Source organism: Lissotriton vulgaris, chromosome 4_1, assembly GCF_964263255.1.
Source record: "Lissotriton vulgaris chromosome 4_1, aLisVul1.2, whole genome shotgun sequence".
Taxonomy (NCBI): domain Eukaryota; kingdom Metazoa; phylum Chordata; class Amphibia; order Caudata; family Salamandridae; genus Lissotriton; species Lissotriton vulgaris.
In genome coordinates this window covers 1,592,337,709-1,592,359,634 of record NC_141691.1, presented here as the reverse complement: position 1 = coordinate 1,592,359,634, position 21,926 = coordinate 1,592,337,709, and the positions used below count along the sequence as shown (strand labels likewise).

Sequence of the window (21,926 nt, the reverse complement as noted above, 5' to 3'; positions counted from 1 at the left end):
CTTCCAATAAGAAGAAAACAGAAGATGAGAAACCTCAAATTCTAGTCAAAATACTGTAGAAATGAAGAGTTTGAGCAGAGCTCAAAGGAGTCTCCCTAGCACAACGTGCGGTAGAAAAATCTGAGGGGCAGAAAGTTCTCTCAGGAGTGTTCTAGAGGGTGAGGAGCTCCGATTGGTTCAGGGAAAAGTTTGGGCCTTTTTTATATAACAAATGCTATGGGTTGCAAAAGGGAAATGGGCCCAGGCCTCTTTTCAGTTTGCTATGCTGCTAAGCATTGCTTTTTATATACACCGGAGACTCCAGTCTCGACGACGGGGAATGATTCAGGCATGTGAATCTATGAAAGTTCCAATACTGGAGTAAATGATAAAATATATTAGAATTAAAACAGCATACTCCTTCTCTTTGCTAAGATGCACTTCAAAAAGCTGCCAACAGCAAAACAGACATTGCGATCATTCAGTTCCTGCAAAAAGTACAAAGCCGCTTTGAACTTAGAAATTTTGTATCTGCGCCAGAGAGGTATTAAACATTTCCTGGTAAATGGAAGATACAATTGATAAAAAAAATACGAAATGTAAAATGGTTTGACTCGAATGTTCATCACAAGGGCAGACCATAATAGATTCTGAAGAATACTGACCCAGGGGGAAGCATATCAACCAACGAAAAGATCCCAGCCTGAATCTAGATAAGCGATTTCTTTCATACACATTATTCACATATATTAGATATGGGGCAATGTAGGGAGATCATGGTTGTCTCAGTAACGGAAGGGGTGAGGCATTAATGAACAAGTTATTTGCCTTTAGTAATGATCTTTCTGGTGAGTACACTTCCCAATTGCAGATTCTATCAATGAGAATATTCTCCAGGGATCAAATTGGATCTGGAATCTTTAGATTAGCATTCCTGAACACCAGTAGGTGGTGTTGTCTGACTCTACACCGAAATCATTTATATCTGCAGTGACGAGCGGATATAAGCTCCACCCATGCATAGTGAAGTCATTCACTTTCTTCGTCTGTGTGTGCTCTCAGATGAAGATCCCATCAGTAAATTGGCATGACCAATGGGTATATCTTTAATTGGGACTTTCTTATATGGAAAGAGAGTCCAGGTCACAGAAGGGGAGGAGTGAAAGTGGGTGAGGAATCTACGTTTAAATGGATTATCTATCAGAAAGATCATCAGCAATGGTAAGTAACTTTTACTTCTGACGGATTCTTTTAACTGCAGATTCTTCACTTTGTGAATAAATACCATAGCAGTACCTCCCCAAGTGGTGGCTCTGTGAATAAGCTCGGAGCAAAAAGTCCTGCAGGACCGAGCGATCAAAATGCTCCTCACAACGAATCGAACTGTCAAGGTAGTATTGCTTTGTAAAAACATGTACCAAAGCACCTGTAGTTGCCTTACACATACCCAGCACAGGGACCTTGCATGCCACTGCAGCGGTGGCAACCTTAGCTTTAATGGAATGAGTCTGCAAGCCTTCTTCTTTATCAATATGTAGCAGATCTTTATGCAGTGATCAATCCTCGGGAGATGGTCCTTTTTTTAACAGCCTTTCTCTTTTGCCCTAGAGAACTCCACAAAGAGGTGAGCATCCATTTAATATCTATTGGTGCGATCTATAAAAAGCCCAGTGCCCTCTCAGGGTCCAAATGATGGAGTCTCTCTTCCTCCTTAGAAGAATGGAGAAGAATGCCGGGAGGGTGAAAGTCTGCCGACAGGAAATGGAGTGGCAACCTACGGCAGTAAAGATTCTTGGGTCTTCAACACCAAATTATCTGAGAGGAAAATTGTATAAAGGTGGGTGAATAGAGAGAGAGCCTACAGCTTGCTTTACTTTACTTTACTTTACTTGTGGACTTATATAGCGCAGCGAATCATCACCAAAGGGATCTCTCGGCGCTTCGAAGAGAAGGTTATACTGGGCAAATATAACTAATAAAGCCATGTCTTTAGACGCTTTTTAAACAAAGTGATGTTATTGCAGGCTCTGATGTTCTGTGGTAGCTCACAAGCCTAGCCAATGTTACAGGGATAAGAAAGACTGTTTTCAATGTTAAAAGTCTCAATAGACAAATGAGCAGCAGCTCAAAAGAGATGCACATCAAAAAGTGAGTGTTAAATTCAAGTTCTGCTGTGGCATCACAAACAGTTTTGGTGGAAACAAATGTTGCAAATCTTTCAAAAACCTAAATACAACAAGTGATTAAAATAAAGAAGGCTGATCTAGCAACCACAAAAAGCTGACAAAGCAGGTAGACAGCATTTAGCAGTGCCCAAAGCAAGTTCTTGCTGGTCCAGAGACAAAACAAACAACACTTCAGACAACTTAGCATGTTGTGGGTCAATTTGTTGGGTGCTACACTAGCCTACACCTTTATCCCAAGGACTGGCGTCTATCAATTTATGAAGGGAAGCCTTGCTGTCAGAATGCCATCAGTGACTTCAGGAGGAAGGTCAAAGGATGTCAACTGCTGCTGCTGAATCGCCAACCATGGCGATGCAAATTTCTCAAGACCCGGGTGCAGTACCTTGCCCTGCTGCTGCGACAGAAGATACTCCTGAAGCACAAGTTACTACTTGTGTAACGATATATCTGTAAGAGACATTAGTTAGTGATAGATTCCTTACCTTAGAATATCCCCAGGCGTCAGACTGGATCCGGAAATTTTTTGCGTAGCAATACCCCTGCGCGCTGGTAGGCGTCGTCTGCGGCTCCGCGTCCGTCGTCGGCGTCGTGAGCGCCGGGATGACGTCATCGGAGTATATAGACGGCGCCCATGCGCGCTGACGTCAGTTCTGATAACACAGCTTTTCCGCGCCAGATACGCAGAGCCATGATAGAACTAACACTGGTGCCATGAACTAGGGCCCTGAAAGGGGATGACCTTAACCCTAAATATCGGTTCGCAGAACGGGGAGGATGGGAGGGCGGTAAGGAATCTATCACTAACTAATGTCTCTTACAGATATATCGTTACACAAGTAGTAACTTGTGCATCTGAAAGAGACACGTTAGTGATAGATTCCTTACCTTAGAATAGATACCCCAGCAATACCAACCCCGGTGGTGGGTCTGCGAACCAATATCACACCAGAAAGTCCTGGAGGACGGAACGGCCAAAGAAGCCATCCCTCCGGACTTGACTGTCCAGGCAGTAGTGTCTCGCGAACGTGTGCAGCGAGGCCCACGTGGCTGCCTGACAGATGTCCTGCAGGGGGACACCGCGGCCCAGGGCAGTTGTCGTCGCCGTGGCCCGAGTGGAGTGAGCCCGCAATCCAGCCGGGGGCTCCTTCCTCGCCATGGAGTAGCATGCTTGGATGCACAAGATGATCCACCTGGAGATGGTCCTCTTGTGTACAGCCTTTCCCTTCTTCGCGCCCACGTAACCAACGAAGAGTTGGTCATCCACCCGGAATTGGCGAGTGCGGTCTAGGTAGTAGGAGAGCGCACGTTTTGGATCCAGACGGTGGAGCCTCTCCTCCTCTTTCGAGGGATGCGGAGGCGGAAAGAAGGTGGGCAAGGTGATGGACTGCCCGATGTGGAAGGCCGTGACAACCTTGGGCAGAAAGGAAGGCCGTGTACGCAACACCACCTTATCAGGATGAACGGACAGGAAAGGTGGAGAAGAAGAAAGAGCCTGGAGCTCACTCACCCTCCTGGCAGAGGTGATGGCAACCAGGAAAGCCGTCTTCAGAGTAAGGAGACGAAGAGGACAGTTATGAAGTGGCTCAAAGGGGGCACACATCAGATAGGTGAGAACAAGATTCAAGTCCCACTGGGGCATCACGAAGGGAACAGGAGGGAACATGTGCGTGATGCCCTTCAGAAATCTACTCACTATAGGGGACTTGAACAAGGAAGGCTGATCTGGTAGCCTCAAGAAGGCTGAAAGAGCAGAAAGGTACCCTTTAAGAGTGCCCAGAGCAGAGCCCTGCCGGGCAAGGGAAAGAAGAAAGAGCAGCACTTCCGAAAGGGGTGCAGAGAGGGGATCCACAGCCTTTGCTGCGCACCATGCCACAAATCTATTCCACCGGCAGGCGTATACCGACTTCGTGGAGGGACGCCTGGCTGCCAGAATGATGTCACAGACTTCGGGAGGCAAGTCAAATGGCCTCAACTGCCGCCGCTCAATCTCCAAGCTTGTAGGTGGAGACTGGACAGGTTCGGGTGCAGGACCGTCCCCTGCTGCTGCGACAGAAGGTCCTCCCGAAGAGGCAGACGAATCGGGGGATCGACTGACATGCTGAGTAGCTCGGGATACCAGTATCTTCGTGCCCAGTCCGGAGCCACAAGGACGACCTGGGCCCGGTCGCGCCTGATCTTCTTCAGCACTCTGGGCAGAAGTGGTATAGGCGGAAAGGCGTACAACAGGCCGCAGCTCCACTCGCGACGAAAAGCGTCTCCGAGCGAGTGCCGCCTTGGAAACTCCAACGCGCAGAACTGCTGACATTGCGCGTTCTCTTCTGTGGCGAATAGATCTAACCAAGGCTCTCCCCACTGTCGAAAGAGACCTTGCGCCACGTCCGAGTTCAGACGCCATTCGTGATCCATCATGCACCGGCGGCTGAGTTCGTCCGCCCTGGCATTCAGAGAACCTGCCAGGTGTTGAACCACCAGAGTCACGCCCTGATGTTCCAGCCACTGCCAGAGGCGCAGAGCCTCCTGGCAAAGGGTCCACGACCCCACACCGCCCTGTTTGTTGCAGTACCACATGGCGGTGGTGTTGTCGGTGAACACTTGCACCACACTCCCCCTGACAGAGGGGAGGAATGCCTTCAGTGCAAGACGAATCGCCCGCAGCTCCAGAAGGTTGATGTGGAGCCGGGACTCCGCCGGAGACCAGAGGCCTCTGATCTCCGCCTCTCCCATGTGGCCTCCCCAGCCCCGGAGGGACGCGTCCGTCACAACTACGTGCTCCGGCTGGGGTAGAGAGAGGGGTCTGCCACTGACCCAGTCGCGGTCCGTGAGCCACCACTGCAGTTGCTTCGCAGTGCCCTCCGAGATCAGGACATGATCGGACAGGTTGCCCTGATGCTGGGCCCACTGAAACTTCAGGTCCCACTGCAGAGCCCGCATCCGCCACCTGGCGTGACGCACCAGAAGGATGCAGGAGGCCATCAGTCCCAGAAGCCGCAGCGTCAACCTGACCGAGACCCGGGATAACGGCCCGAAGACAGGAATCAGAGCCTGAATATCCCGAACCCGCTGCTCGGGTGGGTAAACCCGAAACTGCGCCGAGTCGAGAACCGCTCCGATGAAAAGGAGCTTCTGAGAGGGACACAGGTGTGACTTCGGCACATTGATGGAGAACCCCAGCAAGTGCAGGAGGTCGGCCGTAGTCTGGAGGTGGCTGACGACTGTCTGGGGCGAGCCCGCCTTCAACAACCAGTCGTCGAGGTAGGGGAAGACTGATACCCCTTGCCTGCGCAGATGGGCTGCGACCACCGCCATCACCTTCGTGAACACCCGTGGGGCGCTGGTAAGGCCGAAGGGGAGCACGGTAAACTGAAAGTGCTCTTGGCCTACCGTGAACCGCAGGTAACGCCGGTGGGCCGGCAGGACGGGGATGTGGAAATAGGCGTCCTGCAAGTCCAACGCTACCATCCAGTCTCCTGGGTCCAGGGCAGCCAGGACCTGAGCCAAAGTGAGCATCTTGAACTTCTCCGTCCGGAGGAAGCCGTTGACGTTCCGCAGATCCAAGATAGGGCGTAGGCCCCCTTTGCCCTTCTTGGGTACCAGAAAGTAGTGGGAATAACAGCCACGTCCTACTTCTGGCCCAGGAACGCGCTCGATGGCCCTCTTGGCCAAGAGGGCCGAAACCTCCTCTTGCAGAAGTTGCAAGTGATCCCCCGACACACGGTGGTATTGAGGTGGCATGGATGGAGGGGAAGACTCGAAGGGGAGGGAGAAACCCCTTCGGACAATTTGCAGCACCCACCTGTCCGAAGTGACTGTATGCCAGTGGGAGAGGTGATGGCGAACCCTGCCTCCCACAGGCGTCACATGGGCCTGAAAACTCGGACTAGGAAGGTTTTGAGGCGGGGGCTGCTGAGGGAGGTGTGGACTGGCCTCGCCGCTGGCCCCGACCACCGCCACGGCGGTTCCCACGGCCGCCACCGCGTTGCTGAACATTCTGCGGCGCGTGGCTGACGGTCCGTGGTGGGGCGCCCCTTCCGTGGCCACGAAAGGAGCGAAAGGCACCCGATTGCTGGCGTGGGGCCGTAAGGCCCAAGGACTTGGCCGTGGCCCTGGAGTCCTTAAAACGTTCCAGCGCATGGTCTGCCTTGTCGCCGAAGAGGCGACGGCCATCAAACGGCATGTCCAGGAGAGTGGCCTGGACATCGGCCGAGAAATTGGCGGACCTCAACCAGGCGTGGCGTCGAACCGCCACTGTCGTTGCCATCGCCCTGCCCAGTGAGTCCGTGGTATCCAGGCCACACCGGATAGAAAAGCGTGCCGCATCTCGGCCGTCCGCAAGGGTTTGGCTGAGTTTAGCCCTGACCTCCTCAGGGCATTGTGGCAGCACCTCCGCAACCGTGTCCCACAGAGTGTGGGTGTAGCGGCCCAAGAGACAGTTGGTGTTCACTGACCGGAGCCCTAGGCTCACAGACGAGAAGACCTTCTTCCCGAACTGCTCATATCTCTTGGATTCCCTGTCGGGCGGGGCCGACGGGAATGCGGTCTGGGAGTTGGAGGCCTGGATGACCAGGCTCTCGGGGGTGGGGTGGGTGGACAAAAAGCAAGGGTCGCCCGGTGCCGGGCGGTAGCGTCTGGCCACGTTCCTATCCACAGGGGGACCTGTGGCGGGCTTGGACCAAGTGCCCAGCAGAACGTCACACAAGGCCTCATTGAACGGCAGAAGGGGCTCCGCGGAGCCGGACTGCTGTTTGAGGACCTCAGTGAGGAGATTAGTCCTCACGGCCGCGACGGGGAGCTCAAGGTTTAGGGCCTTAGCTGCCTTCGTCAACACTACACTGTAAGCAGAACCCGCCTCCGAAGCCACAGTCGGGGGCGACGTAAATCCAGTGTCTGGCGAGGTGTCAATACCACTGGCCTCCCCAAGCTCATATGTCCAGTCCTGATGAGACTGGCAATCACGTGCCAGAGGGTCCTCGGACCCCTCCCATTGCTCCTCGTCACCCGGCTCCTGGAGACCAGGATTAACAGCCAGGGCCTCCTCGTGGAGATAGAACTCTCCGAAGGCCGACGGAATCGGCGCCCAGCGGCGCCCCTCCGACACCTGAGCAGGACCGTAGGAAGCATTGGGGTCGGCAACCACTTCGGCTGCCGGGGACGACACCTGAAGGGACGTCGCCGGCGAGGTCGTAAGGTCGACCGGCGAGGTCCCGGATCCGGAGCCGGATCCAGCGAGGTCGCGCGGCGCCGGGACCGAAGTCGCCAGCGGCGCCGGGGCCGAAGCACCCGACGTCGTCGGGGCCGAAGCGCCCGACCCGGAAGGACCTCCAGACGGAGCCGATCGGCCCGAAGGCGCCACGGGAACCGACTGAGGAGGGAGGGCCCTCATGGCCATGAGGTACCTCTCGACCTCCTCCTGCGACGCGCCGTGCCCAGGGACCCGAAGGTGTGGGGCAGGCGGCGACGCTTGCGACTCCCGCGGAGCCGCGTGGGCGGTGTCGCCCGAATCCCCGGTCGCATCGTGCGAGCGACGGGGCGGGTCGGAGGACCGATGGTGTCGCTCCGACCTCTCATGCCTCTTACCTGAGGACTTGGAACCAGACGATCGGTGTCCACTCCCGGAACGTCGATGACTCCGACCTCGCGACCTGTCCCTCGACCTCCCGTGGGACCGGGACCGGGACCTGGAGCGGCGCGGGGCCGACTGCCTCAGCTCGAGACGCTTGCGGGACCGCTCCCGCCTAGCCTTCGACGTCAGGGCCCGGCAGTCGTCACAGGTTCGATCGTCGTGGTCGAGGCCTAAGCACTTCAGGCACCGGCGATGGGGGTCCGTGACCGACATGAGTCGGCCGCACTTCGAGCAAGGCTTGAACCCGGGCATCCCTGGCACCGATAGTCGAGAATCGACTAACTAGAGGATCAAAAAGATCAAAAAAGTTTTCAGTCAAAAAGTGACTGGGGGTAGAGCTTCTTCCGGATCTGCGCTAGCTGGCGCGGAAAAAAGAAGAACTGACGTCAGCGCGCATGGGCGCCGTCTATATACTCCGATGACGTCATCCCGGCGCTCACGACGCCGACGACGGACGCGGAGCCGCAGACGACGCCTACCAGCGCGCAGGGGTATTGCTACGCAAAAAATTTCCGGATCCAGTCTGACGCCTGGGGATATTCTAAGGTAAGGAATCTATCACTAACGTGTCTCTTTCAGATGCGGTAGATTGATTGTAGGACAGATGCTCAAGTCCAAGAGTCCCAGGTACTGCACATTCCTAGCCCAATCTAGAGCCACTAGGATGACTTGGGCCGGTTGTTCTTGATCTTCTTCAGAGCACAGGGCAGGAGAGTCCGCACAGGGAAGGCATACAGGAGTCTCCCTCTCCACTCCAAATGGAAAAGATTGAGTCAGGGTTCTGTCCATTCGGCGCCTTGCATCACCTTCAGGTTCAACTGCCATTTGTAATCCACTAAATGTCAGTGGCTGGATTTTTCCTACCAGGAGTTTAGAGACCCTGCAGGGTGGTTCACTATCACAGAAATTCCCAGGCTGTTTTGCCACTAACAGAGGCACAGAGCCTCCCGGCACAGGATCCAAGACCCCACCCTGCCCTGCTTACTGCAGTACCACATGGCAATGGTGGTGTCGCAGAGCAGCTGCCCCAGACTTCCTATGATGGTGGGCAGGAAGGCTTTCAACGTCAAGTGAATTGCCCTCAACTCTAATAAACTGTTGTTTTTTTTAACATTTCTTTATTTCAATAAAACCAAAAGAAATACAAACATTATCAGCGTACATAATGCAGTATTGCCTGTTCCGCTTCATTGCAGTTCCATTACCTGAGCACGTAAAGGAGAAACAGAAGTCCTATAGTTATTTTCACTATAACAGGAGAAAGGAAAGTGCTTCGATTACTGTTTCTCGTTGTCAGAATTACATTCCTGCATCTTCATTTTCATTGATTAACAATCCGCAATCCCGAACAATAAAAATAAACTCCCACCCTCTACCGGTTTTATGTCAGATGCTATCCCCAATCCTTATGTATTTTAATCCATTAGGTATTTTATGTTCATGTTTCCTAGTTATGTGTAGCCATTGCACTGTGGTGTTCCTCTTCCAACAGTTCAGATTGAGTCTGCGCAGTGCTCCTTTAGTGTTCATGAAAGTGATGGCAGTTCTTGCAGCACACAGTAGGTATTTGAGGGGTACCTATCTTCTGCTACCTCGACGACTGGTTGGTAAAAGCGGGCTCGCCCCAGGCAGGCAGTCATCAACAACTCCAGGTGACGGAAAACCTCCTCATATCGTTATGTTAACTATCAAGGTACCTAAATCATATCTGACTCCTTCCCAGATGCCAATATACAATCCCCTGGGTCTAGGGCAGAAAGGACCTGGGATAGCGTGAGAATCTTGTATTTGTCCTTACACAGAAAGGTTTTGAGAGGGTAAAGATCTAAAATAGGACATAGGTATTCACCCTTCTTTGGCACCAGGAAGTAGCAGGAGTAACACCCAGCTCCTACTTCAGATACCAGAACCCTCTATGTTGGCCCTTTGGGCAGAAGGAGCTGAACTTCTTGATGCAAGAAGAATAGGTGGTCCTCCGTCAGCCACACTGAGGGTGGTTCAAGGTGCAGTAGGGTGGAAACAAATGGGAGAGTGTAGCCCTGATGTACAATTTGCAGGCTGCACGTCTCTCAAGTGATGACTTACCACCCCTGGAGACAACAACTGATCTTGCCTCAGATAGGGTGGCTGTGTACCGGGAAGGACACAAAGAGGTTCTGCAGCTGCTGAGGCTGTAGGGGCTGGCGACTGAGCTGCCCGTTTGCTCATGTTGCCTGGGTGAGGTCTTTGTGAGCCAAAACTGTCAGAGGGATTTGATGTTGGGGAAATTGAAAAGCCGTACCCTAGTCAAAGAAGGAGTGAAACTGCTGGTGAAATTGTCTGGTGAGTGCTTACAGACTCAAGGAACATTATGTGGCCCTGAATTACTTGATCCGTTCCTGGGCTGAATTTGCTTTGTTGCCAAAAAGACAAGAGCCACCAAAAGGCATATCCATTTAAGATGCCTCGACATACACAGAGAAGAACAATAGTTACGTACCTGTAATCTGTGGTTCTCCAGTATTGGTGTCTTTCATAGATTCACATACCTGAATCATTCCCCGTCGTCGGAGTGGGAGTCCCACAGTACATAAAAAAGCAATAAATATGCCCATAATAACCAAAAACCTTGGTAACATAAAAACAGGAAGTAAAGTAGCCCAAAGCTACCAAGAAAAAAGTTCCACATCTATGACTATCATAGTCATCATACATAGTCCAAACTGCAGCCAATCAGGCGACAGCACCCACCAGAATGCTCTCCCCAGAGGCTCAGGCTCTCAGATTTTCTCGCACAAGAGTGTAACCAAGAGATAAGAGCATAAACCAGCCTCTGAGGGGAGGTGGGCGGGTTGCATGTAATCTATGAAAGACACCAATACTGGAGAACCACAGATTTGAATTTGAATTGGATTTCTAAAGCGCATAGCTACCCGTGGACGTCCCAGCGCTGGACTTGTTAGGCTAAATCCAGAGCAACGTGATTCAGGGGAACAGCCAAGATTTCAATAGCTTGCGGAAGACTAATAAGTTGGTTTCCCTTCGGATGTTGAGGGGTAGAGCATTCCATAGCCTGGGGGCATTGTATGAGAAGAGACGTCCCCCTGAACGTGCTCTTTTGATTCTAGGGACGCTAGCCAAGTAGAGGAGGTTGGATCTCAATTTCCTGTTGGCTTTGTGTGGTTTGACCAAGAGACTCACGATAGGGGGCCCCTTATCGTGAAGGATTTTGTGGGTGATGCAGAGGGTTTTAAGGGTAATTCTTTCATGGATTGGAAGCCAGTGTAGAGAGTTAAGAGCAGGTTTTGCAGAGCATCGGTATTTTGTGCCAGTAAGCAGCCTGGCTGCTGCGTTCTGGACATGTTGAAGTTTATTGATGACCAGTTTTGGAGTGCCCCGGTATAGGTCGTTTCCGTAGTCCAGCCTTGACATGATGAGGCCCTGAATGAAAAGTTTCCTGGAGTGAGGGGGTATGAAGGGGAGGATTTTGTGTGCGATGCGCAGGAGGCCGAAGAAGATTCCATCGGTTTTCCTGGCTTGTGTCTTAAAGTTGAGGTCCTGGTCGAGCCAGACACCTAGGCTCTTTATTTCTTTTTTTGGGGTGGGGGTTGTTCCCATGGAGGGAGGCCACAAGAGCTTAGTGGGGAGTTTGGATGGATTGCCCAGCAGTAGGATCTCTGATTTCTCCCCATTAAGTTTGAGGAGAAATTCACTCATCCATTTTGAGATGTTGGTGAGGCACGCGGATAGGTTTACAGGTAAGTAACTATCGTTCTTCTCCAGTATTGGGGTGTCTTTCATAGATTCACATTCCTGAATCAGAGTAGATAGCAGTACCCAAATAATGCTTGGAAGACACTATTTGTAACATAAACCTGCACATAGAAAGCATATGCAATCACATACCAAGTATGCAAGTATGCTATGATATGCATAATACATGTAAGCTTGCAATCACATGAGAATGCTACTATATATTAGGCATGATGAACAAGTTACTTACCTTCGGGAACGCTTTTTCTGGTAGATAGAGTACGGTGATGGATTAAACCCAGATCTTTTGACTGGGTGTGGGTGTTTGATTGATTCAGATGCTCCTTACATCACCACCCCCTTTTGTACCGCTTTTGGGGCGCCATTAGTGTGGCAGGGTATGCTCAGACGTGAGTCCCTTGCTCCCTTTGCCACTGGATTCAAGCAAGCCGGGCTGAAGACGGCTGGAATGCCAGAAACCGGTCCTCGGCTTGTTTCCGGTCCAGGGAAGACATGGCTTGGCAGTTCGGGCTGGACTGTTCCCATGAGGCACAGGGTCAGAATGATTTGCATATAGCCATGTCTGAACTGGGGTGGCAGAGTGGGCTAAAGAACGGTGATGGATTAAACCCAGACCTTTTGACTGGGTGTGGGTGTTTGATTGATTCAGATGCTCCTTCCATCACCACCCCCTTTTGTACCACTTTTGGCCCCAATAAGTGTGGCAGGGTATAATCAGACGTGAGTCCCTTGCTCTCTTTGCCACTGGATTCAAGCAAGCCGGGCTGAAGACGGCTGGAATGCCAGAAACCGGTCCTCGGAAGCTTGTTTCCGGTCCAGGGTAGACATGGCTTGGCAGTTCGGGCTGGACTGTTCCCATGAGGCACAGGGTCAGACTGATTTGCATATAGCCATGTCTGAACTGGGGTGGCAGAGTGGGCTAAAGAACGGTGATGGATTAAACCCAGATCTTTTGACTGGGTGTGGGTGTTTGATTGATTCAGATGCTCCTTCCATCACCACCCCCTTTTGTACCGCTTTTGGCCGCCATAAGTGTGACAGGGTATGCTCAGACGTGAGTCCCTTGCTCACTTTGCCACTGGATTCAAGCAAGCCGGGCTGAAGACGGCTGGAATGCCAGAAACCGGTCCTCGGAAGCTTGTTTCCGGTCCAGGGAAGACATGGCTTGGCAGTTCGGGCTGGACTGTTCCCATGAGGCACAGGGTCAGACTGATTTGCATATAGCCATGTCTGAACTGGGGTGGCAGAGTGGGCTAAAGAACGGTGATGGATTAAACCCAGATCTTTTGACTGGGTGTGGGTGTTTGATTGATTCAGATGCTCCTTCCATCACCATCCCCTTTTGTACCGAGTAATGTCAAGGCGGCGTCAGAGCCGGCATAAAAGGCATAAAGGGTGCTGGAGCATAGGAGTGGGGAACTCCTAAATTAAATGCCAGAGGACCCATAGGACCCGAAGGTGCACCAGAGGGGTACCATGCTCTGGAATAAACACCATAGATAGCATTTAAAAATGCTGTAGGGTCTTGACCTGGAGCTGGGAAAGGAGGGTAAGATCCCTCAGACTGACCCTTTAGACGTTCCGGATTCGCCTCTTCCTCCACAGGTACTGAACCTTCATTCAAAGGGACCTCTTCATCCTCTCGAGCCGGAGACGGAGCCTGAGATGGATTCGGAACCGGAATCGGTGATTGAGCCCGCGACTCCAAAGGCGAAGCCTCACCTTCTGGATCCAAGACCTCTGGAGATGGAGACACCCCATCCTTTCCATGCTTCCTCTTAGGCGACTTCGGTCTCGAGTCCGAATCCTTACCGGAGTGACGTCGAGATTCATGCCTTCGCTTCTAATGTATCTTCTTCGACTTCGAAGCATGATCGGATGAAGACTTCGAAGGCGACGCCGTACGGGATCTTGATCTCGACCTCGACCTCCACCTTGCCTTTCTCGAACGAGATCTCGAAGTCTTCTTTTCTACCTCTCAACTTCACCATCAGAAGCTTGGTCTCCCTCTCACAAAGCGCCTTCGGGTTCATCTTTCGACACAAAATACAGCCGTCGACATCATGGTCCGAACTGAGGCACCAGATACAATCCTCGTGCGGGTCCGTGATTGACATAATTTTGCCGCACTACCCACAAGGCTTGAATCCGGTCTTCTTAGTCAACATCGTTAGAGATACAAAAAAGCAGGAAAACTGAGAAAACAGTAGCAAAGTTACTAACAGCTACAGAGATTCCCCGAAACCGTTAGCGGCGACGACGCGGAAAAAAGGGAACTGATGTCATCACGCCGGCGTGGGCCTATTATGGTGTCAGTGACGTCAGCGGAGTCACACGCGATGCCGTGCCTCTGTGACGTCGTCCACATTGGCGTGAAGCTACAAAAAGAATTTCCGAATGTTGCTGACGCAAGGGGATATTCACAAGGTGAGGAATCCACTGCCAGAGGTATCTATCAGAAAATAAGCGTCTGAGAAGCAGTACAGAGAAGGAGGGAAAAACAGAGGCTCACCTTATTTGAAAAGATTGCGGAGAACCGCTTGTTCCACTGACGTATCAGCATTGCTGGCAGCCCCCAAACAGTAGTGCTTGGTAAAAGTGTGTCTGCTGGACCAAGTCGCTGCTCTGCAGATTTGCTGAAGAGGAACACCAGCAAAGAGAGCAGTCGAGGAAGAAACTGCCTTGTAGAGTGCGCTCTTGGAGTTGTCTGCAAAGGTCTTCCAGCTTGCGGATGGCAAAAGTCAATAGCGGCAGAAATCCAGCGAGCTATGGTCTGTTTAGACACTGCCTGTCCTTGCCGTATTCCTCCGTAGGCAACAAACAATTGATCTGTTTTACGAATGGTAGAGGCCCTTTGCAAATAGAACTTAAGACACCTACTGATGTCAAGGGTATGCAACGCCCTTTCCGCAGGGGATTGCGGATTAGGAAAAAATGTCTTTAAGATGACTGGTTCATTAAGGTGAAAGTCCGAAGGTACCTTCGGCATAAAGCTGGGATTTGTGCGTAGCACCACAGAAGTGGAAGTGAACTGTAGAAAAGGAGAATTTATGGTGAAAGCTTGAATATCGCCGACTCTTCTAGTTGAAGTCAAGGCCAGTAGTAGAGATACCTTCCAGGATAGAAATTTGAAATCCACTTTATGAATAGGTTCAAAGGGGTGCACCATGAGCTGCGTTAGTACCACATTTAGATGCCAAGATGGAGGTGGACGGCAGACAGGAGGAAACATTCGAAATAGCCCTTTAAAAAATTGTTGTATTATCCTTGACGAATAGAGGGAATTGGAACCATCTTGTCGGAACCTTGAGATGCCCGCCAAAAAGACCTTTAAGGTTGAATGGGAAAGGCCTGATCTTGCTAAATGTAAGAAAAAAGTTATAATCTGCTCAGGTGTTGCGTGAATCAGGTGAACATTGGCAGATTGACACCCTATGCAGAATCTTTTCGATTAAAGTCTGTATGTCTTTATCGTGGCAGGCGCTCGAGCGTTAGCCAAAACCTCCTTGCAATCCACAGGGATATTTAGATGAGCGAATTCAAGGTGCTCAGGCGCCAGGCAGCTAATTTCAGAGATGCAGGGTCTGGGTGGCAAAACTGACCGTTCTGAATGGACAGGAGGTTAGGTATTGGTCGAAACTGAATGGGATCGCATTCTGATAGGAGGAGAAGTTCGGTGAACCAGAACTGGCGAGGCCACCTGGGAGCAATGAGAATTATGCGACAAGGTTCTCTCTTCATCTTCCGGAGAACTCTGGGAACCAAAGGTATCGGAGGAAAAGCGTAAGCATATATTTGAGACCAGTTCATCGAAAAAACATGTTCCCCTGAGATTTCCTGTGGGGAAGCCAGCTTGCAAAGAATAGGCATTTGCTATTTCGATTGGTCGCAAAGAGGTCTGATCGGGATGACCCAACTCTTGGAAAACTCGATCCACCATCGGCTGATGCAGTTCCCATTCATGAGCGGACACCGAGGGCCTGCTGAGGGAATCCGCCAGAACAGCGGAAACTCCCGGCATGTGAACTGCAGAAAGATTGACCTTGTGCCGTATCGCCCAATCTCAGATTTCTTGGGCTTCTTGAGAAAGAAGAGCCAACCTCGTTCCTCCCTGCTTGTTCAAGTAATGCATACTTGTAGTATTGTCTGTCCAAATCAGTACTGTGGCTCCTAGAATGACTGTTCGAAATGATTTCAGGGCTAAGGAGATGGCTTGTAGTTCCAGCAGGTTGATATGCCACTTCCGTTGTTGAGAGTTCCATTTTCCGCTGACTGTTAGCCCTTTAAGATGTGCTCCCCAAACCCTCGAGGGGCGCATCTGTGGTGATTGTAAAATTTGGCGTTTTTTTGATGGAACGCACATCCCTTCTCTACAATCTTTTTCTGAGTCCTTCAGAGGAAGGCTTCTCGCATCTGAGGAGTGACCTGAACGAGATCGTCGAACGCTCCTGAGATCTGTAACCATTGTTGGTTGAGCTCTTCTTGTAGGGGCCTCATCCTGAGGCGGCAGTTGGGTATTAAGGGGATGCAAGAAGAGATCATTTCTACAAAGGACTTGAACTGTCGGACTGAAACACACTTTCTTGATCTTAACTTGTGAGCCAGCTTGCGGATCTTTTGCTGCCTTTCGTTTGAGACAAAAGCCTGGACCAGTTGCGTGTCCAACGTTGCCCCTAAAAATGTTTTCCATTTTGAAGGAACAAGATGAGATTTGTCGAGGTTGATAGAGAGACCCAGTGACTGGACATGGGTATCTGTTTGAGAAAGAACTCGCCTTGATAAGGCAGTCGTCCAAAATAAGGAAATATTTGAATCCCCTCCAGACAGGGGTGCGCCGCTACTGGAGCTAGAACCTTCGTAAACACCCTGGGAGCCGACCTTAGTCCGAAGGGAAGGACCTTGAACTGGAAGTCCCTGCCAACCACTCTTAACCACAAGAACTTTCTGTGCCTGGGGAGAATCAGAACATGGAAGCATGCATCTCGAGGGTGGCCATGTGATCCCCTTCAGACAGAAGTTGTAGAATTTCCTGAAGCGTTTTTAGGAAAAATCTTGAGTAGAATCCGGTTCCTCTCTGCAATTGAGGGACTTTTTCGATCGCTTCTTTTTGTATCATCAAATTTATCTGGGAAAACAACTACTTGAGATGAGCTGGAGGTGGGCCTCTAGGGGGAAAATTTGGAGGAAAATTACACGGGACTGCAGTAGAAGCGGTGGCAGTTCTCATTGCTTCTTATTTGAATCTCTTCCGCGGTAGGACGGCTTCCTTTTAATTTGTGAATAGGAAGTGTTATGTTGACCATACGACAATTGTCTTTGTGACTGGTATCACCGATTACCCTGATAGGACTGGTAGGATTTCTGCTGGCTGTAGTTCCCTCGATTGGAGAACGATCCGCGTCCTTTCGCACCCCGAAAGGGCAGCTTACGAAATTGCAAAGTACAGAGAGATCTGGTCGTTTCGGTGTCTTTCTTGATGGTTTGTAGGGCTTCTTCTACGTGTTGGCCGAACAAAGCCTCTCCATCAAACGGCATGTCGATTACCTTTGCCTGTACGGAAAAGATGTAGCCTTCAACCAGCCTTGCCTACACAGAACAGCAGCACCCGCTAGCTGTCTGAAACCTGTGGATGCGACATCTACGGCTGAATCAATAATCTCCGCAGAGATACGCTACCCTTCCAGTAAAATCTTCAGAGCTTCAGCCTTTGAAGGTTCTAGTAACATGTCGATATACGGTGAGATGTCTGACCACATTTGTCGGTCGTACCGACCCAGGATGGCTCGTGAATTGGCCGCACGGACTGTTGTCGCTGCCATGGTGGAGATTCTTTCTCCAATTGAGTTCAACCGTCTGCCATCCCTGTCAGGTGGAGTTGTGATCGGCGAAGATGGATTCCTAGCCCGTCTATGAGCACGATTATCGAGTCAGCATTTGGGTGCCCTATGAGGCATGCCGGAGAATTGTCGGGCGCTCTATACTTCTTGTCCAGCCGGGGCAAGACTGGAGGGATAGACGCAGGAGTTGACATCACCGTCAAACCCTCCTTCCATATAAAATCTATAATGGGGATTGTCCGTATTGGCCTCCTTGGCTGATACTTAAAATCATACAGGAATCTTTGAGTTGCTCTCTCCATGAGGAGGTGGAAGCCTCCAATATCCACCGGAGGAGAATCAGCAGGAGCTGGAGTTGAAGGAGAAGGGGTTTGAATTTGGTACTCATCCCACTCCGACATAAGAAATCTTTCATCTACTTCACCTTCCTCCCTATCATCATCCGATGAATGTGCTTCTTGAGAATGATGTGATGGAAAAGATGAAGGTGGTCTAGGAGATCGGAATACTGAGGTGGAAGCTTGAGCAACAGGTGTAGGTGGCACGGACTCTGCCGATTCAGATGGTGGGAACCGGCAGTAATAGTCGTCTAGCATATGTTGGAGATTGTTCAGTAAAGCTATAGGCATCTGAGCTGAAGGTATATTTTCCGGAGGTGGGGCCACAGGTTCAGGAGAAGGTTGCTCATCTTGCTCATCCTCCTGATACTTTATGAACAATTCTGAAGGGCTTCTAGCTGTTCGAAATCTGTCATCCACCTCAGAGTCCTCTTCACTTTCATCTGAATCCATTAGTTGTGCAGGAACCTGTAGAGGTACCTTAAGTGGAGAAAGATGCAATAGAGATAGGGGTTCTAGCGTCGAACCACGCCTCTGTAACAATGAAGGTGTCGTCATAGATGGTGTAGATGTAATAGCCGTAGACGTTAACCAGACTTGCAGCTCTGTACAAGATGACAATTTCTGCGTCGACGCGTGAGCTGTCGACGGGGCCGTCGACAATGGGACTGTTATCAAAGGTGAAACTGTCGACGAGGAAGTTTCCGTCGAAGGAGTTGTCTTCGACGACGATGAGGGCTTCGTCAACGATACGGTCGTCGAAGACTATATAGTTCTCTTTGACGAGCTCGCCGTCGACGAGGCAACCTTCGAGGATGAAGTGGTTGTTGACGAGGCAGTCGTCGATGAAATTCTTCTAGCCTTAGTCGTCGACAGGACGCCGACGATAGATACTGTCTCTCTCGTCGACGAGATGGGTCTCACTGAGACGGAGACCAGCGTCAACGGGGATGGAGCCGACAACATGATCATTTGAGGCTTCGGTGATGAGAAGGTCACTGTCGATGTAGATGTTGCGTCAAGGAAATCTTTGTCGACGGAGTTGACGACGTAGACAATGGGGTCTTCTTCTGGGGGAGAATCTTCTCAGAAGTTAGTTTAGAAGGTAGGGTTTTTACTGCCTTTCTCGGGGGCGTGGAAGGCAAAGGCTTGCCCTTAGCAGGTGGAGTAGCCTTTTTTGAAGTGGAAGGCCCTTCAGAACCCTTGGAGGGTTGTGGTTTCCTCAACACCTTGGCCCCAGGAGAAGACAAAACCTCCTCAGCAGCCCTCTTGCTAGAGGACACAGATGACCGGAGGCAATACTTCCCACCTCAGAAACGGGATTGTCCTGATCTTTAAGCTTCTGTAGCCACAGAAGTAGACAGCCCTTTATGTCTCTGAGTGTTTTCTGAGGGAAGGTCCTGCATAGCATGCAGTCTCTCACCTGGTGATCCAGGTAGCGGCAGTAGATGCATCTCTTGTGGGGCTCTTCAGAGAAAAGCCGGAGCTTACCACAAGATTCACAAGGCCTGAATAAAGATTTCTTTGAAGAAGACATCCTAAGAGTAGAAATTCCTGAACAATTGAGTAGAAACTGAGCAGACGTGCGGTAGAAAATCTGAGAGCCTGAGCCTCTGCGGAGAACATTCTGGTGGGTGCTGTCGCCTGATTGGCTGCAGTTTGGACTATGTATAATGACTATGATAGTCATAGATGCAGAACTTTTTTCTTGGTAGCTTTGGACTACTTTACTTCCTGGTTTTATGTTATGTTACCAAGGTTTTTGGTTATTATGGGCATATTTATTGCTTTTTTACGTACTGTGGGACTCCCACTCTGACGACGGGGAATGATTCAGGCATGTGAATCTATGAAAGACACCCCAATACTGGAGAATCCAGCATACCTCATCCAGGCAAGGCGTCAAAGTGTCATACTTGCATCCATCACCGGGCCTAAGAAGTGGATTGTGCCCAAGCCATAACAAATTAAGATTTAAGCTGTATCATGGCCATCCTGGATAACTTGGGTCACAGATGCCTGAAGGTCATCCAGTACTGCTGATAAAATTTGCCCATCATGTACCATAGCACATGGGAGTAGCAGCCTAGAAGACAGCTGGCATTTACTGATCACAGAGTAAGGCTTGATTCATTAACAGGTTGAGTGGAGGGAAAGGCATTGGGATTTACCGTACTGGTGGAAGCTCTCTGGTGTGGGATGTGTGAAAAAAGCAGGGCCGTCCGGTGCTGGCACAGAACACCCAGACTATTGACTGATGGTGTTGAACATGGTTTCACCCAAGTGCCCAAGAGGGAATTCGCAAGGGCCTCATTATATAGCAAAAGAGTTTCTGTAGGCGTTTGAGCAAGGGGGGAGTAACTCTGTCAGAACATTAGTCGTTACGTCATAGTAGGCAGTTACAACTCTAGAACTTCTGCCACCCTCCACAACAGTGAAGGAGGCACTTTCTTCTGTGGTAGGGTCAGGAGAAACCAGGTTAGTATCTGGCAAAGTATAACTGCCCCTGGTATCTTGCAGTTCTTCATACCAGCTTTCCTCAACACACTGGGGATAAAGCCATCCCCTTCACCAAAACTTTCATTGTCACACTAGAAGCTGAAAATAAAGTGTAAAGTCTGGGCCCTACCACATCATATAAGCAAAGTATCGTAATCCATACTCCAGTGGAAACAGGGAGATGTCTCAGCTCAGAGTAGGAAAGCACAATGGACTGCAAATCCTTCTCCTGTGTCAAGGACACCAGCATTGGTGAAAAGTGAACTGGCAAAGTGGGTAGCACTGGAACTGACGTCCGCACCAAAGCCAGTGCTGGACCCAAAGCAGGTTTGAGGGGCACAGATGGAGTCGAAGTTGTTGTAGGACATTCCTAGTACTCATGTGGATTAGAAGGATCAATAAGGATAGGATAGCTCATTCCAGACAATAAAGCCTGAAGATCAGCTATTAAGATTAGGGATGCCCTTTCCTACACTCAGAACTATCACTCCCAAATGCTGAAATCTCAATGCATTACTGTAGTAAATAAAATCAGCAAGTCCAGGGGATTCCTGAGATAAGTAGGCTGACCTGAGAAACTCGAGCCTCCAAATGAAGGAATCCTGCTGTGTGGGTGCCAGATACAGTGCAGACTGTGTACCAAACAAGGTCTAAAATCAGACTCATCTACACAGGAAAAGGTAATGGCAACAGATTACTCAGATTTCTCCTGAACTGCACCATGCTGTTCCATATGCAGCAAGTGGAAATGGCTAATGCAAGATTATTAAGGAGTACAGCACAAACACATAAATATGTATTTGTAAAGAGAAAAGATTAATTCAAGCTTACCTCGAGAGAGCATAAAAGGTATCACATGTGTTTCTCAAGAAACAAAGTGCTCTAGAAGCAAGTGGCAGTACTGAAGGATACACACTCACCATGGGCACGCAGCTGGTTTCTTCTTGCTGGGACTGGGGGAGACTGACTTCGAGATTTCGGATGTTCCTATGTGTGCAAGGAGCACATTATTACCAAATAGTTAAAAGAAAATATGCAAGTTAACAAAATACATGCACAACTTGTACAGAAAATCTGAATCATGATGCTATTCCATTTGTCAATGTGTTGTCCAGATCACAGTTATCACAAATAGAAAAAAAAACTGATGTATGGATATATTTAAATTAGTTGTAACCGAGCGTACCGAAAGCAAATTGGTGTGACCAGTGAGCAGATTTCTACACTTGGAGATCTTATTGATGGCTCGCATCCCACCAGAGAACAGGGAGGAAGGCAAGATTGGTGGGAAATCTGCGGCCAGATAGTCTTTCAGAAAGAACATTATAGAAGGTAAGTAACTTCTGATAGAAATACTTGTAGCCAGAGGTGGGCTGTAGGAAGTTCCCCTTTTTGACATGGTCAACCGCACTTTTTGCCCTAGTACTGATGCTTCGACTTAAAGTGCGCTGGGTCCCTGCTAACACGGGATCCCGTGGCTAGTGCTCTTTCCCTTACAACAGGTAAATGTCTAATTGCAACTCAATTGGCAAGGACTTTAGCTCATGGACAAAGACAATTAAAATGAGGGTCTAAGGGCAAGTTTAACGACTAACCAGGTACACGCCCCAAACCTTACATCAAAACACCAATTAGTACCTAGGAGTCAAAGAAATACGTTATTCTCCATGGATCACAAGACTGATGCCATACAAACAACACCCGTGGGAACACA

General features: G+C 50.1%; 1 protein-coding gene across 6 annotated transcripts in view; it reads right to left on the bottom strand.

The window, feature by feature from the left end:
- Positions 1-21,926, bottom strand: part of CSPP1 (centrosome and spindle pole associated protein 1) — a 1,363,238-nt gene that overhangs the window by 361,825 nt on the left and 979,487 nt on the right. For all 6 annotated transcript variants that reach the window (XM_086965839.1, XM_086965840.1, XM_086965843.1 and 3 more), the window contains one exon: positions 21,133-21,199. In XM_086965839.1, coding sequence (XP_086821965.1) covers positions 21,133-21,199 — 67 coding nt within the window. The remainder of the gene's footprint in view (positions 1-21,132; positions 21,200-21,926) is intronic.